The sequence below is a fragment of the Lithobates pipiens genome, unplaced genomic scaffold (assembly GCF_037356315.1).
Source record: "Lithobates pipiens isolate NorthernLeopardFrog02 unplaced genomic scaffold, aLitPip1_a1.2 Scaffold_18, whole genome shotgun sequence".
Lineage (NCBI taxonomy): Eukaryota > Metazoa > Chordata > Amphibia > Anura > Ranidae > Lithobates > Lithobates pipiens.
Genome location: NW_027507758.1, coordinates 351,217,987 through 351,236,496, shown reverse-complemented (window position 1 = coordinate 351,236,496; position 18,510 = coordinate 351,217,987). Strand labels below are relative to the sequence as shown.

Here is an 18,510-nt window from a genome sequence, read left to right as displayed (position 1 = left end):
CCACGTTGTCAGGGCTCAGCAGCCAGTTTACAGGGGGAGGGCAGGATCAGCCAGGTTTTTTTCAGGTGATAAGATGCCAAGTTACACAGGACAAGCACTGCTTTTATTCATGCTTTAGGCTAGGTTCACACTATTGCGAATTGGATACATAGCAGGAGATTGTGACTGGCTCTCGCATCTCCGCAGCTGCTCTCGGTGCAAATTGCACAGGAGCCCTGTGCGTCTTTTGGTCTGTTTCAGGTCCAAATTCAGCCAAAAATTTGGGCTGAAATCTGACCTTTTTTATTTTTTGGGTAACAAACACTTTAATGTTGGTTTAAAGGGACAGCACACCCATTAGATCATATCAGAGAGAATGTTCTGCATAATATAGCCTATCGTGGAACATTTGTAGAGCAAGTCAATACTGGAAGACCTATATTTGCATTGCAATTTGGGCATTGTGTTTCGTTGGGGAGATTTTCCTTCACTTCCTGACTTGATACCCAACAGAATGTGAGAAGATTTTTTCCAAGTCAATGAAAGGCTTAACATAAATGGTTATCAGCTGACCAAGTATCCTCATTGGAAAATGTTTTTCTCTACTCTTCAAATCAAAATGTCAAAGTTTTCGATTTTTCCCCGAATTTCGGTTCCAGTGAAAGTAGTTTTGCGCAAGTCACAGCTAGGTTCACATCTAGCCTGCCTCTGGAAAGTATATTCAAATAAACTACTAATGTTGGCACTCCAGCATGAGATGGAAACTTTTATTAATACTTCAGCAAGTTACTACAAGCAGCAAAGATACCTTATGCGTTTCACACTTAAACGCTTTTATAGAGCATTCTATTAGTAAATGCTTCTAATTGTAAAGCACATTGGAGATCTTGCTGCAAGTTTTAATGGAATAGAAATAGCAGTTTGTATCTTAATGCTAGAATGCCGTCATCGGTAGTTTATTTGTATATACAGTGGTGTGAAAAAGTGTTTGCCCCCTTCTTCATTTCCTGTTCCTTTGCATGTTTGTCACACTTAAGTGTTTCGGAACATCAAACCAATTTAACCACTTGCTTACTGGGCACTTAAACCCCCCTCAGTCCCAGACCAATTTTCAGCTTTCAGCGCTGATGCACTTTGAGTGACAATTACGCGGTCATACAACACTGTACCCAAATGAAATTTTTATCATTTTTTTCCCACAAATAGAGCTTTCTTTTGGTGGTATTTAGTTACAGCTCGGAGTTTTATTTTTTGCTAAACAAACAAAAAAAAATGCAAAAAAAAAAAAAAAATCATGTTTTAATAGTTTGTTATAAAATTTTGCAAACGGGTCATTTTTCTCCTTCATTGAAGTGCGCTGATTAGGCGGCACTGTTGGCTGCATTGGTGGGCACTGATGGGCTGCATTGGTGGGCACTGATGGGCTGCATTGGTGGGCACTGATGGGCTGCATTGGTGGGCACTGATGGGCTGCACCGGTGGGCACTGATAGGCATAGTTAAGGCGGCACTAATAGGCACAGATAAGGCGGCACAGATAAGGCGGCACTGATGGGCAAAGATGGGCACAGATAAGATGGCACGGATGGGTGGCACGGATAAGTGGCACGGATGGGCACTGATAGGTACCACAGATAGATGGGACTGATGGGCACTGATAGGTGGCACTGATAGGTGGCTCTGATAGGTGGCACTGCTGGGCACAGATGGGCGGCACTGCTGGGCACTGATGGGCGGCACTGGGGTGCAGCACCTTTGAGGCAGATTGGGTGGCACTGTGGGTGGCACTGTGGGTGGCACTGTGGGCACTGACGGGGGGCACTTTTGCTTTTATTTTATTTCAGGATGGCACTGCGGGAGGCAGGTGGGCACAGGCAGGTGGCAGGTGGTCCCTTGTATTGATGGCCGTGATCGGGACTGATCTCCCGATCACGGCCGCCGGCGATCGGCTTTTTTTTTCTCTCCTCGCGCTGTCAGCGCGAGGAGGAATAATAGCCGATTACCGGCTCCGTTCTATCACATGATCAGCTGTCATTGGCTGACAGCTGATCACGTGATAAGGGGTCGGGATCGACCCCTTACACGGATCGGTGATCAGGCGAGTCTCACGGACTCTCCGATCACAGAGCACGCCGCGCGCGCCCCTCAGGGGGCGCGCAGGCCGCTCGTAACCGGGACCACGTCAATAGACGTAGTCCCGGAAATGTAGGTCCGCGCTAATGCCGTCATTTGGCAATAGCGCGGATCTGTAGTGGTTAAACAATTGTCAAGGACAACACAAGTAAACACAAAATGCAATTTGTAAATGAAGGTGTTTATTATTAAAGGTGAAAAAAAATCCAAACCATCATGGCCCTGTGTGAAAAAGTGATTGCCCCCTAAACCTAATAACTGGTTGGGCCACCCTTAGCAGCAACAACTGCAACCAAGCGTTTGCGATAACGTGCAATGAGGCTTTTACAGCGTCCTGGAGGAATTTTGGCCCACTCATCTTTGCAGAATTGTCCTAATTCAGTTACATTAGAGGGTTTTCGAGCATGAACAGCCTTTTTAAGGTCTTACCACAACATCTCAATAGGATTCAGGTCAGGACTTTGGCTAGGCCACTCCAAAGTCTTCATTTTGTTTTTCTTCAGCCATTCGGTGGTGGACTTGCTGGTGTGTTTAGGATCATTGTCCTGCTGCAGAACCCAAGTTCGTTTCAGCTTGAGTACACGAACAGATGGTCAGACATTCTCCTTCAGGATCTCTTGGTAGACAGCAGAATTCATAGTTCCTTTTATCACGGCAAGTCTTCCAGGTCCTGAAGCAGCAAAACAGCCCCAGACCATCACACTACCACCACCATATTTTACTGTTGGTATAATGTTCTTTTTATGAAATGCAGTGTTCCTTCTACGCCAGATATACTTGGACACACACCTTCCAAAGAGTTCCACTTTTGTCTCATCGGTCCACAGAATGTTGTCCCAAAAGTCTTGGGGATCATCAAGATGTGTTGTGGAGAAATTGAGACTAGCTTTGATGTTCTTTTTGCTCAGCAGTGGTTTTCTCCTTGGAACTCTGCCATGCAGGCCATTTTTGCCCAGTCTTTTCCTGATGGTGGAGGCATGAACGCTGACCTTAACTGAGGCAAGTGAGGCCTGCAGTTCCTTGGACGTTGTTGTGGGGTCTTTTGTGACCTCTTGGATGAGTCATTGCTGCGCTCTCGGGGTAATTTTGGTCGGCCGGCCACTCCTGGGAAGGTTCACCACTGTTCCATGTCTTCGCCATTTGTGGATAATGGCTCTCACTGTGGTTCGCTGGATTCCCAAAGCTTTGGAAATGGCTTTATAACCCTTTCCAGACTGATAGATCTCAATTACTTTCTTTCTCAATTGTTCCTGAATTTCTTTGGGTCTCGGCATGATGTGTAGCTTTTAAGGATCTTCTGGTGGACCTTACTGTGTCAAGCAGCTCCTATTTAAGTGATGCCTTGATTGTGAACAGGTGTGGCAATAATCAGGCCTGGGTGTGGCTAGAGAAATTGAACTCAGGTGTGGACAACCACAGTTATAGTATGTTTTAACAAGGGGGGCAATCACTTTTTCACACAGGGCTATGATGGTTTGGATTTTTTTTCACCTTTAATAATAAACACCTTCATTTACAAATTGCATTTTGTGTTTACTTGTGTTGTCCTTGACTATTGTTTAAATTGGTTTGATGTTCCGAAACACTTAAGTGTGACAAACATGCAAAGGAACAGGAAATGAGGAAGGGGGCAAACACTTTTTCACACCACTGTAGTGACACTGGTTACCAGAATTCAGTGAGGTGAATCGTCTGTACACTGACGGCAATACGAACCTGATAAAGCTTATAACGGGGCAGTGCAGTGGCTAAGTGGTTAGCACTTCCGCATAGCAGCACTTGAGTTGTCGGTTCAAATCCCAACCATGGCACAACCTGCACAGAGTTCATGTTCTCCCTGTTCCTGCGTGGGTTTCCTCTGAGTATTCCAGTTTACTCCCACACTCCAAAGACATGCTGGTGGGTTAATTGGCTCCTGTCTAAATTGGACCTGAATGTTAGGGACCTTAGATTTATAAGATTCATAAGGTCAGGGACTGATGTGAATGTATAATACATATGTAAAGCGCTGCATAAATTGACATTATAAGTACCTGTAATAAAATGATAACTACCTCTAAAATTTCAGAACAAAAAATGGCTCTGGATGCACTTTGACGTAAACCCTTGCAGAACTGTCCTTTTCCTTTTGGCACCCTGATTCTTTGAGTTTGATATTCCTACAGCAAACTGCTAATGATTCATTTTTCCTCTTTTATATACTTGAATTTTCATTGATATTTCTACAATGGGCATTTGTGGCCATCTTAAACTGTAGTACAGATTCATAAGACTTAACTGAATCGTGGCATTGCTGGAGAACATTTAAATGTCACATTGTGATATGCAGAGAATGATGCACAACTGGAGGATTAGGCTGTGGAGTCAAGTAGTAGACAAATGGTGCCAAAATGTATCTTTGTCTTATTGATAGACCATCTTGCTGAAAATTGGTAAACCGGATTGATTTATTTTTATTTTTTCACCAATATTAACATGTTTTTATTAATACTTTTAGTTTGGAAAAAAATTGCACGTGTGTGTTCTTTATTGCACGTCCTACAGCAGGTGTTCAAGGAAGGTCTGCTGATGATGGAGTTTTCTGTTCATTTGCGAATGGAAAACCCCTTCAAAAATACCCTTTTCCTTCCTTTGCTGGTAATATAATTGTGATATGATAATGTAAGTATATACACCTTTAAGTTCCTGCTTGTAATGCGTGGGCCAGTATATTTACCGGAGTAGGGTAAAGCTATTCATCATGCCAGAAGGATAAGCACAGGATGCTGCCTGTACCAACCAGCTGCTGTTTGCTGTAATGTGGGAGGCATCCATCTTCCTCTTTTAGAGACCTTGAGCCTATTCATGAACGGGACGTTTGCACACTGTCCTGATGTGTCCGTGTCCTTTCTTTTACATATCCTAAACTGCTAGTTTTATTCTATTTATTCTGCTCTGTTTAGCCAGATTAAACAGGAAAGGCAATAAAAAAAGGCAAAAACCTTGGCGGCCTTTTTAAATGACTGCTACGTGTGTTCAGGTGCAGTCTGATTAGGAAATAGGTAAGCAGTGCTTTTTATGTTATGCAGACATGATCTATTCTAAAGGAAGTGATCTGTTATCAAAAAGACCCTTTCCATGTAGATAGTAATTCTTTTAGTTTTCAAGCCTTGCAGTTATTTTTTTTTTATTACAAATTAGGTTGTTCTCACTGGGTATTTGGAGTAAAATCCTGGTAAGTACATCTTATATTGGTTTATCACACAATAGGGGACATTTACGAAAGGCAAATCCACTTTGCACTGCAAGTGCTCTTGAATGTGAACTTGGAAGTGCAGTCATTCTAAATCTAAGGGGTAGATGTGAAATGAGGGGAAGCTCTGCTGATTTTATCATCCAATCATGTGCAAGCTAAAATACAGTTTATTTTCCTTGCATGTCCCCCTCGGATCTACAGCGACTGCACTTCCAAGTGCACTTGCAGTGCAGAGTGGATTTTCCTTTTGTAAATAACCCCCATTATGTCTTAACAGTACAATATACTTTTTCATGCATCTTGTGCAACTTCTACAGAAATCAAGGTTTCTGTGAGCTCACCATAGGTTGGTTATACACAGTGGTGCTTAGTCATTTATTTAAGGCATTGTGCTCATGTGCTGCATAATATTGATGGGTTAAGCAAGCATTTGCATGGCTTAACAACATTCTTCAAATTCATATTGCAGATGGCAAGTGCATATCCAGACAGGGGTGCTGTTTCTCATTTTAAACACCCCCCTGGTTAACAGAATCTGGCCTCAAGATACATACACATCTAGATTGGGTTAAGGTTTCATGTCCATGGAGAAGAGAATGAAGCACCACTGGGCTCAGCAGTTAATGTTTGGCCATGGCACACATGGATTTGCTGCACGCACACCGTAGCCTTTTATCTGGGTGCACAAAGATTTGCGTCGTACGCAAATACAGTCACGTCCACTCGCCTAGAACATTCCGGCGCACACCTAGCTTATTTAAGCTGTGTATGCCAACCATGTGCTTCCAGAAGGCAGCTGTGGGACAGAGGAGGCTCTGAACAGACACTTGCAGTGGTTCATTTCTCCTTACCCTGGTCAACTTAAGTCATAAGTCAACAGGTGTTGCTTGGCAGGCTGAAGGTTCTTAGCAGGATTGTTGCATAGGGGCTTGAGCCCTATTAAAGGGTCTCCCTTTTGAGGTGTTTTAACTACACCCAAGTACTCTTTGTTTGTGACATTGAATGTCTTCCAAAAAGATGAGTGGGACTAATGCCACAGGGAAGGGCTCACCTACGTCATCAGTAGTTCTTGATGAATCTAGTCGTATCCCTAGTGTTGTATCCTCTGAAAGACCAGAGGCTCACAGGCAATCTGAGCCGCTGCACCTATCTGGTATTGTGCCTACAGTCAACGCTGCTGCTTCACCCTTTATCACTAAGGATGAACTGTCCTCAGTTCTAGCTGGGTTAGAGCACAGGATTGCCTCTATACCGCAGGGTGGCAGGAAGCATGACAAATCCCCCTCCCCAGAGTCTCCTCATCTGGAGCAGGAATGGGTTGAGGATGGGGAAGAGTTTAAAGCTCAGGATTCGGTGGAGTGCCCGGAAGATGAGTCTGCTTCCGAGCAATCTGGACAAGAAGATATCCATTCAATGTCTGCCTCTCAGTCAGAGGTTTTTGATCCTAAATCTGACCTAAATGGTTCCTTCTGCCTTAAAGTTGCCTCTTGCAGAGGTGACTGAGCACCCCCTGGTCCTATTTGGGATCTCTGAGGCCTTTTCAGGTCGCACAGACTTTCCTGCTACATCCCCTGTTGGAAAAGGCGGTGTATGCTGATTGGGATTGGGTTTTACTTTTTATATCCCATGGATGAAAAGTTTGTTAAAAAAAATGGAGCATGCCAGCAGTCTCTTCCTTAAACAAGAACTTAACTTGTCCGGTAGATAACGCTCAGGGCTTGAAAGACCCTGTTGACAAGAAATTGGAGTTATTATTAAAGGCTTCCTTTTTCTTTGGCCAGTTCAGCCATTCAGCCAGCTGTTGCAGCAATTGGTATTTTCCAGTCCGTAAAGGATCAAGTCAACTGGCCAGATAGGCCTAACCAGGAGGATGATCTGCCTGAAAGTAAGACAGATATTGCTCGAGCACTGTGTTTTGCTGTTGATGCTTTAAAGCATTCAGTACAGCAGGTTGCTCATCTGGCTCTCTTGTCTGTACATATGTGCAGACTTTTATGGCTTAAGAACTGGTCAGCCGAGCTTCTGTGTAAAAAGTTATTGGCAGGTTTCCCGTTTCATGGGGAACGTTTATTCGGTGAGCACTTAGACAAATATATACAAAAGATTTCTGGAGGAAAGAGTTCTCTAATTCCTGTGAAGAAAAGCACCAAATGTTCCTTGTTTAAAAACCCAGGGACTGCTTCCTCAAATGTCTGTGTCAGGGCGGTTCCGCTGCCAACAGGGCGCCAGGGGCAAGCCGCAAGGCCAGGGCCAGAAAAAGCCCTGGGTCCAACATTCTTTTAAACCCAACACTTCCTTTGAGGGGACACCCCCACTCTATCAGGTGGGGGAAGGCTGCTGCACTCTGCAGACATTTGGAAAACAACAATTCAGGAATTCAGGGCGAGTGTGTCACCTCAATTATATCTTGCGGTTACAAGCTGGAGTTATGGGGGGTGCCCCTCAGAGGTTTCTAAGATCCAGTGTTCCCTCGGATCCTCCAAAAAGATTATATATATATATATATATATATATATATATATATATATATATATATATATATATATTTCACTTCCTGTCTAAAGACCTTTGGTCTGGAGGTGAAGTATAACCCAGCGGGTAATGAATATTACCCTGACTCATAATCCCATAAGGTACTCAAAGAGAAGGATTTTTACAGGCAAGTGTGATGTAAAAATCTTATTTACATAAATTTTTAGTATTCAAGGCACCCCCCCATCCATCCATGTCTCCATGCTTTATTTTGCTGAGATAACACCTCACATTTCTTGATGTGGCCATCTTAAGTAAGGGCAGATGATTCATGTAGCATTTACTTCCTGGAATCTATCTGCCCTTCGCGCAGGCATGCAGACAGGAGGGTGTGCTTATCTGGGAAAAACACTCCTCCCTCCTGAAGACTCCTGGGATGTATGACATTTGACTAGGCATGAAAACCAGGAAGTAACTGAAGAAATGTAAAAAAATAAAAAGTGAAAACCAGTAAATATGATATACCTTCCTATCTATTTAATAATGCTAGCAGCATAAGGATTACACATAACCAGTGTTAATGGAGAGAGTGAAGTTCCACTTTAATGTGGGTGTTGGGGTGACCATCAATATTTTGATCATCATAAAGGATGCTTCCAAATCAAACATTGCTCTGGGCCATTCCTGACCTTCTAGGGAGGTAGTCTTTCAGCCACCAGGGGTTCTAATTCTATTTGACCATATTGTAATTTGATGGAAAAACTCAGCGGGTGAAAAGCACCATGCATTCACTGCTGCTGTTGGCCAAGTATCACAGTAGATTCTCATGCTTCAATGGTTCATCTGAGTATAAGCATAAATCTTCTTGTAACTTGAAATATATGCCAGCCTAGATGTTAGTGGGAAACTTTCAATACAGCATGAGTATTTGTCAGGTTTGATTGAAGTATTTGTGAGCCCTTATTTTGTAAAACAAGCATTCCGTTGAAAATTGAAATGCAAGGAAAACATTTGTGTATATTGGTGGGGGGTTAAGGGTGAGATCAGGCGTGCTCGCAAACAGCACGTGCAGAGCCCACCAGGAAGTCTGCTTTGCAGAGTGCTAATCACAAGCAGTGAGACATTGTCCCCATGTGCGGCTGCAGAGATTGGGAAATGTCTCACTGCCTGTGATTAACGATGTGCAGTGCCGACTTCCTGGCGGGCTCTGCACGTGCTGTTTGCGAACATGCCCGAGCTCATCCTTAGTGGGGGGGTGTGTCTTTAGGAGGCAGAGAGTGCAATCCACTGACTTTCCCAGGGAAAAGCTGGAGAGGGGTCTCGTGTCAGCACAAGTCTAATCATTGGCGGATAGGCAGCCTGTTCTCCCAACACAGCCATAAAACTGACAACGCTGAGATGGATGTGCTTTTATGCCTAGTGTTGTCACCTTGAAATAGGAAAGCAGAGGGACTGGCAGAATCACCAGTTATTTCAACCAAAGAAAACAAATACGAAGAGAGCAGGATACTTTTTACCACAGGTACATGGTACAACAGATGCATACCAGGAATATGAAATGTTAGGGTACCATACACTTTAAGACTAACCATTTAGGTACATCAGGTCACTGGCAACCCCATCTAAACGTAAACTTATAATTTGAATCCAGGAGGTAAACCGTAAAAATACAACATGGCAGCTAAAAGCTGAGACATTGACCTCTACATTTACACTGACAACTCCCAACCTCAATTCATTACATAGTTGGCCTTTAATGTTCTAGCTGAAATATTAATTATATGCCTAGTTTGACTAGTATGAATTTACACCCTTATGTGGTGGTTAAGGATATTATGTTAAAAGAGAAAGCAAGGATTAGTAATTGCTGGTCGTCATCTTTTGTAGTGTCAAGGAACAGGTGCTGTGCAGCACAGGCTTGGCATTTTAGGGAAACCTAACCTTACTTTTTTACACTTGTCTAAGCCCCAAGGTCTAAAATGTGAAGACAAATCCACTTCAAAAAGCCTTTTTTTTTCTTTAATAAAATGGGTTAATATCTTGCATAATCCTTGGTGGTGTTTGACAGCTCAAATTTCCTAAAAGTCTTTGTCCCCTGACCAATCTAATTGTTTTCCTCTCACCCTCAGGGATAATGTGTGCTGTGTTTTAACCTTTCCATACCAGTGAACATTGCAGTCTAAACAATCATTCTGTCAAACGGTGGGTCTTCTATACAGAATTGGACGTTTCATTTTTTTTCTTTTTTAACTTTTCTCTTTTTAGAAAAAGTAAGAGAAATCCAGGAAAAACTTGAAGCCTTTATTGAAGCCCTTCATCAAGAGAAGTAGCCCAAGTATGTCATTTTCCTGTTTACTTCTGTTCAGTGTTTTTACATTTTTGATGCCCTTCTTTGTTTTTCCCTATTTACTAAAAACCGTCTCCTCATCGTTGGCAACTGTGTTAATTATGGACAATTAATCAGGTGGCTTCAGAAAATCACTTGCAGTCCTGGGTAATTACTGGCACTTAGGATGCTATTCCAAATGCCTCAGATTACAGCTGTGATTTTATGTGGTCAAGGAACAGTAATCCTAGTCAATGTAGGATTCAAGGCCCATTCACACTTCTGTGTTTTCAAAGTGCTACAGTGCTTCTAAAGTGCATGAAAAATAGTCCCCTTTAAATTATATGAAATTGTTCACATCCGTGCACTGCATTTTTGGGTTGTGCGCTGCACTTTTAAATAGTCCTGCTTGTTGCATCTGCAGTGCATTTTTTTTAGAGCAGAAGTAAACCCTGATGGGTTTTACTTCCCCTTTTATGCCCCTGAATCGCATACTAGCCCATTATGTGGCACTTACCTGCAAATGAAGCCCACAATGTCTGTGCTGGTGGAAGCATTCATCTTCACCCCTCTTCCTTACGGGGCTGCAGACTCCGCCTTCTGTGACTGGCCTGAGCCACGTGACGTCACTCCCGCGCATGCATGCGGGAGTTGCCAATCACGGCACACGCTTGGGAAGAAATGGCACGGAGGACCGTTTATTCGCTGCGCATGTGCTGATGACCTCCATCGGCGCACTACAAGGTAAATGTCTCCTAAACAGCGCATGTCTTTTCTTTGCACTCTGCTGTCAACCTAACACTACCATTTTTGCAGGGATGCACAGGAATGACCGCATTAGTTACAGGTTGAGTCCTTCGTTAGATCCTCACTGGGAGAGACCCAGGATCTGGCTGTACTCTCTGGCACAAGTGATTGGATTTTGGAGCAGGCTTAAAACAATTACAAATCCTTTGACAGCTAAACAGCTCACATGTAATTAGCATTTAGCCTGGAATTCAGCTTGAATATTTATTGACATAAAATAACATATGTGCTTTAAATAGAGTAGATTTATAACAGGCAGTTCTAACACTTTTAATGGCATTCTGTGAAATGTTTTTCTTTACAGGCAATTCTTTAAGAGTGGAGGAAGCAAACGGGTGTATGAATTCTACAGACAGTGAAGACATGAAGCTATCTGCTGTGTAATACACAAGGAACAAAGGCCCTGATATGAGGCTTTGATTCCCTGATGGCTATATGAAGAACTGATGAGTATCTGTAACACTCTCCAGTGAGGAGTTGCCTACATGTTGCTGCTGTCCTGTGTTTGTGCTGTACATTGATCACAGTTGTCAGCTTATTTTTACTTGATCTGATAATTTGGGGCATGATATGTCATTTTAGCATCTGTATATAAATCCTTAGCACTTTTTCCATTTAATTTCTCCTTATATGGAAGTATTGCAGACTGCATGTGTATAATGTTTTTGTATGTGTTCTTATTAATGGCATAAAATATATGAAATGAAATAAGAAAAAGATCAGTTTAAATCCCAATCAGCACAATATAGTTTCATCAGTTGGCATTTTGTCCTGGAAAGCCTTGTGCTAAGTGTGAAATTGTAGTATATAATTTATTTATTGAGCACCAAACTTAACCTGGCTATACATTAGTAGAGTTTCGAATGAATGTACATTTAATGACTGGATAACTGTCATTTGAAAGTACTTCAAAATGTAGTTTCTTTTTAACATTCGTTTTTGAAATGAATGTAATTTCCTGAACAAAAACCACATTCACTGTTAGAAATTTGTTTGAGAAAAAGTTTTCACCCTACTCCAAATCTTCTCATTACTGTGGTCGAAATATGAACATGGATTTGAACCCACTAACAATTAGAAAGTCAGAGGAATGTTCTTAAAACAAAAAATTGTGAACTAAATTCTACTAGCTTATAGCCAGCTTTTCCTTCCCTTCACTGATTATATCTAAAAACAAAGTTGACCAAGGAAGAAGTTTGAAATGATTACATCAAAGTTGTGTCCTAGTTTTTGTAGAAAGCACTTGATGGCCTAGTGATTGAGTTTTTCTGTATTGTGCATTACATACATTTGCACTAAAATTGTAAAGTTGTAATAAGTTTCAAAAACCTTTAAAAATAAGGCACCGAATCCTCACATTATGTGATTATAGTGAAGTTAGTGTCACTGTAAAGATGTTAGGAGATTGTTCTAACAAGAACATTTCTTGTAGCCCATAGAAACCAATCAAATTCCTTCTTGCATTTTAAACTCTTCAATGCATTAATGGTGGTCGAAAGCTGATTGGTTGCCATCGGCAAACAAGAATGCAGCCATAAGAATATTTCTTGGTTCCTATAGTAACCAGTCATGTTTCAGCTGTTTCATTTCTGAAGAGCAGAGTTTAAAATGATAATACCAGAACACAGCAGTTTTATGTTGACCATATATATATGTGATTTTAAATAAAATAGCACTTGTCATCACGCCATATAGGCAGGGATATATTCCCAAATGAATTAGATTTTTTTTTTTTATTGTCACATGGTTTACCAGGCAAGCCCATTTTCTTCTTATAAATACAGGCTCAGTGAATCATACTTGTAACTGTATCAATGTTCATTTATGCACTTTTTTTTCAATGTCCTCAAGCACTTCCACTGCTGAAAGATTTCTTCTACCAGTACAAATCTATTTTGTTTCCTTCAGAAATCCTTGTTTTCATTAATACTACAAACATTTCTTAGGTCTTAATAGCAATGGCAGTAAAAATGTCCTTTCCTCAAAGTGTCTAAATGATGAGCTCTTGGCTATATTCTTTTTCACTTTGGCTAGGTATAGATGGAAATTCAGCCAGTTAAGCAAGGACCGGATTTCACTCTGTGTGCGATTCTCCCTTTTCAATAGAAGTCGATCATTAGATTGATGTCTGCCAAACGAACACGCTGGAAAACCTTTGTCGATCAGCAGCTGCAGCCACTAAGCACTCTATTCTGACAGCAGTGGGAGGAGCTTTCTGAAGAAAATGTCCCAGTGGGGGTGACGAGCAAGGTGGATAGAGGAATCATTAGACTTTCTTTCCTTAGATCTTTGTTTCCAATGGGGGAGTGAGCGAAATGTCAAATTAACTACTGTAGACACAATAATAAATGAGACCAGTCTCTAACATCACTGCTTGTCACAACTGAACATCTATATTATATATGGGCTCTTATTACCTAATGAACTCAAAATTGGATAGCATAATATAGTCTCATGAAAGCATATCTTATATGCTGATCGCTCCTTTAAAGCAGCAATGACATTTTGTGAGTAATTCCCAGAAATATGTATTTTTCTTGTCATTTAGGGACAGAGAAAGTCGTTAACCTTTGGGTTATACTGCTGCCCACAGGCAGATTGGACACTGGCAAAATAAAATAAAAAATAGGCCAGGTTAGGATAACCCCCTCCTACTACCAGCATTTCTCATATTTTCCTAGTGTCCTAGCAGGTTTGATGTATTTTCCTTAGATCCGCTAACTATAACTTAATTTTTCTGGCACTATGAATTTATTCTTTTTTCAATCACTACATCATTGTTAGAGCTGATTGCTATGTTGTAGTTATCTGGCACAGCCATCCCCAGCCTAACATTTGCAGTGCAACGTCTGTAAACTGCTAGAGAGTGGACCTTCCAGCTCTTGGCTCTGCGTAAGGCGCTTTCCAGAACCTGTTCTGCCCCACACAGACCTTAGACCAGACTATAATGTTGTTCCAAGATTTGTGGCTGGTGAAAGGATGACATTTCAGCTGTGTTCATTGAATGTGTTAATTTAAACATTTTCAAATGAATCCTCTGCTTGTAGGATACACAGATTTTGTGTATTCTGCTGCACATTAAATATTTGTTTTCAACATGTGAAATATGACTTGGATATAATTGGTGTCTATTTTAATTTATGAAAATATTTCAATGAAATTTACACCTTAAAGGTTTTTACACTTAATATGATGTGTTTGATGTGTTTTCAGCTATATACTGATAAATACCACAGAAAACAAAATGCTTAATTTGACATTTCAGAAATCCTAAAGGATACAGTTCTTTTTAAAACATGTAAATGAATAAAAAGGCAAAACAGCATATTGAAACCTCTTTAAGCATTGCGGTATTTTATTTTATTACAGTTCTGGCTAAGTGTATTTTTGCATGGAACAGAACCAAACTATCTTTCTTACTTTTGTATCCATCACTTTTCCATCTTTGGCCTGTGTCTTGTGGGCTAGTTCCCAGTATTAAGGCCAACTCTTACCAGAACTGAGATCAACCCAAAATATGACTGTTACTGCTGCTTTTATTGTATATCTCTAGTGCACAAAAAAAAAAGCTAGGACGCCCTTCCTTGGAGTTAGTAGGCAGTATAAGGTTATGTTGTCAACAAAAAAACATACTTTTTTTTGATAACACTGCAGAAGGCCCCTGGTGTTCCTATGCAAATACCAATTTTCTGTAAGTTGATATTTGCATGGGCTCTGAAACACCCTCAGTATAATGCAGGCCTAGTGATGGGTTTGCTTCTGGACTGGGCACTGCATTTTGGGAAAACAGGGGAGCAGATGCTCTCCAGAAGTCAGAATATTTAAAGGCTCTGGTTAAAGGTAAGGAATCTACGATGCCTGTTTTAATAGTTTTTTTTTTTTCCTCACATTGCAGATGCTTTTTAACTGCTTGCAGATCAGCCGCCGCAGTTTTACTGTGGCAGGTTGGCTCCGCTGCGCAAAATCACGTTATTTTACGTGATGTCACAAGGTCTGTACATGCGTGCCCGCCGCAAGCTCCGTGAGTCAGACCGCAGGGATACCCGCAATCGTCTCATGGAGAGGAAGAACTGGGAGATGCAAGCAAACAAGCATCTCCCTGTTCTGCCTAGTGACAGTTACTGATCACTGCTCCCTGTGATCAGGAGCGGTGATCAGTGATGTGTCACACGTAGCGCCCCCCCCCCCCCCCCGCAGTTAGACTCACCCTCTAGGACACACGTAACCCCTACAGCACCACTTAGTGTTAACCCCTTTACTGCCAGTCACATTTACACAGTGATCAGTGCATTTTTAATTGCACTGATCGCTATGTGAATGGTCCCAAAATAGCGCCAAAAGTGTCCGATGTGTCTGCCATAATGTCGCAGTCACAATAAAAATCGCTAATCGCCACCATTACTAGTTAAAAAAAAAAAAAAAAAAAAACATTCATAAAAATGCCATAAAACTATCCCCTAGTTTGTAGAGGCTATAACTTTTGCGCAAACCAATCAAACGCTTATTGCGCTTTTTTATTTTTTTTACCAAAAATAAGTAGATTAATACGTATCGGCCTAAACTGAGGGAAAAAAAATGTTTTTTATATATTTTTGGGGGATATTTCTTTTAGCAAAAAGTAAAGATTTTTTATTTTTTTCAAAATTGTCGCTCTTTTTCTCTTCATAGCGCAAAAAATAAAACCTACAGAGGTGATAAAATACCACCAAAAGAAAGCTCTATTTGTGGGGGAAAAGGGACGTCAATTTTGTTTGGGAGCCATGTCGCACGACCGTGCAATTGTCAAAGCGACGCAGTGCCAAATCGCAAAAATTGCTCTGTCAGGAAGGGGGTAAATCCTTCCGGGGCTGAAGTGGTTAAATACCACTACACGTCATGCACTTTTGCAGATATCATTTTGTTCAGTTTTCTTAAGTGCTTTATGGAAATAATTTTTTGGGGAAAACCACATTTACCCATTAAAATTGTTTATAAAAGGGCACAGGTTATACCCTATTATACCTTTGTAATGGGCCGCATTCTTGAACAGACCGTTTTGGATAAAAAGTTGAAGGGTATATATACCTTGCCTCTAAATCTAGCTATACAGTTGACCGTATGTCCACATTCAGATTTGTTCTATATGAACATATTTTGATATACCAGGACACATTCAGAACACCAGCAACAAGGTAATAGAAATCTGCTAGTCACACTTATACGAGTTAACGTGACTGTAATATGTAAACATCATAAGGTGTTCATGTCCAGTATATGTTCTGAATGTATTATCAAGTATGATATCAGATTTGCTCGCTTGTTTGGCTGTCAATATCACACTGTATCTGTCTACTATAAAAAGCAGACTTCAAAATCTGTTTAAAAAGGGATGATTGATCAAAAAAACCAAACGTTCTTCCAAAGCTGCCTTTGGATGTCAGTCACATGTAGGGTGCTTTGTACTAAGCTCTGTAAAAATATCCTGGTTTCACCCAGTCTGGAATACTTGCCTAGTACTTAAAACCATTTGGCGTCTCTCATAACTGGTGTGTATACAGCATGATGTGTTAAGGGATCCCAGGTATTTATTAAATGCAACTGTAAGTGGTCTGAGAGAAAATAAAATACAATTTTGACAGGTTTTTTTCCGCGTCTCTTATTTTAATCTCAGTTTCAGGAAATTACTTGACTCAGACATTACTGAACACATTTCTGTCCCAAACCGTGTTAAAATGTTTATTATTTTTAGCGTAAACACTTTTAAGCCAGCTGTCAGTACTCTACCTAGAAAACTGTGGTACATATGGGATTAGCGTATGTGATCTGTTTTCTGGCTTTGCCCTTGATGAAGTGTGATCACACAATCAGTAGGGTGCTATACCCACTTTTGGCTCTGTATGTGCTGTTTCCAATAAAGGATTTAGTGTGCAGCAGTCCCATGGCTGTGTGAAATTCTCTGTTTGTTCCTCTGTGGTGCTGATGGTAAGCAGTGGTTTCATTTTTGTTTTCACGGCTTATAGTTAATCGGGACTGATGGAAACTTCAGGTGTTGGCACTGGCACAGTGGATAAAGGGTGATTACTGCGCTTACCTCAAAAAACAAAAGCAGCTACACTAGAATGTGACAAAGATTCAAAAGTAATGAAAGTGAAAGATGTAGCACTGAAATAAGTGAATTGATGTGAACCAAATCCCCTGCAAATATGTGTAAAATTAAGCCTAAAAAGGGTTAAGGGGACTAAAGATAAGAAATCATCAAAAACACGTATAACAAAAATGTCCGACATATAGTGAAGTGATGTCATAGTAAAAGATGTCTTGGATCGTGTAGATCATCACATCGCATATCTGATACATCATTCCCCATACTGCTTTTTATTCAATTGTGATCACATTTTATATTTTTTTGTATGTCGGTTTTTATTAATAAAACCCACCCACTTTGACCTGCACCATCGGAGCCCCTTCTTTCTTTTTTTCTTCCATGGTCCATGGATTAAATATATTTTTGGGTCCTATCTCCGAGTTTGTGCTACATCTGCCGAGGTGATATCTCATTGGTAATAACCATCTCCATTGGATCTCCTGTGGATCATTTGGGTTCCTGTTCATCCATGTGGCTGGACATCCACTTGGTTGTTTGTGATTCAGCCATTCGTTTTTCCTCAGCGGATGCCAAGCAGAGAACAATAGAGTGCACCTACCTACTTCTGGGATCTCAGTGACAGTATGGCTCATTGGTCGTTTTGAGCCTTCCATGCCTGATTGGCCCTCTGTTGTCTGACAGAGGGTCCACCTGTACCAGTAAGCGTGCATTAGCTATACCATTTGTTTGAAAGCGTGTTTCCATGTGGTGATCTACAGGATCCAAGACATCTTTTACTATGATATCACTTCGCTATATGATGGACATTTTTGTTAATGTGTTTATGGAGATTTCTTATCTTTAGTCCCCTTAACCCTTTTTAGGCTTAATTTTACACATATTTGCAAAGGATTTGGTTCACATCAATTCACTTATTTCATCGCTACATTTTTCACTTTCTTGACACTGGCACACCCAATACAGGAAGTTGACTCCCCTATATAACCCCTCCTCCTTCCAGGAGTACCTCAGTTTTTTTCACCAGTGTCTAAAGGTGTTGGCACAAGTGAAGATGTGCTCTGCGGAGCTCCAGGAGGGATCCTTGCAGGATTTAAAAAGCCTCCACAACCGGATCCATCCTGCCACTGCGGCTCCAGGATGGTTACTTGGGCCTCGCATAGAAAAACGAGGTTTCTCTTTCATTCACTGACTGACACAGCTTCATTATTCTTGACCATAGGGTTGTTACACCACCTTCAGGAGAGGACTAGGAAGAACATGTTATACATGTAAAAAAACTGAACTTTGTAGTTCCGCCCAGGGGGGCGGTCCCTTCAGTAACAACCCCCCAGCCTGCTTCCTGCAGCTTTAGTTTTTTTATGCCTAGTGAAAGAGATGTACCTAGGAAACCTGCGGGACCATCGGTCCTGGGATTTTGTTTTGCTGAATGTTTGCCTTTTGCACAAGAATTTAAGATCCTGTGCTATTAACATCT

The 18,510-nt window shown here is 41.2% G+C and overlaps 1 protein-coding gene across 4 annotated transcripts in view; it reads left to right on the top strand.

Moving 5' to 3' along the window:
• The window catches only part of OPA1 (OPA1 mitochondrial dynamin like GTPase), a 119,219-nt gene extending 102,651 nt beyond the window's left edge, over window positions 1-16,568 (top strand). For all 4 annotated transcript variants that reach the window (XM_077487478.1, XM_077487476.1, XM_077487477.1 and 1 more), the window contains 2 exons: window positions 10,084-10,153; window positions 11,256-16,568. In XM_077487478.1, the coding sequence (XP_077343604.1) occupies window positions 10,084-10,148 (65 nt within the window). In that variant the 3' untranslated portion in view covers window positions 10,149-10,153; window positions 11,256-16,568. The remainder of the gene's footprint in view (window positions 1-10,083; window positions 10,154-11,255) is intronic.
• The last annotated feature ends 1,942 nt before the right edge of the window (window positions 16,569-18,510 follow it).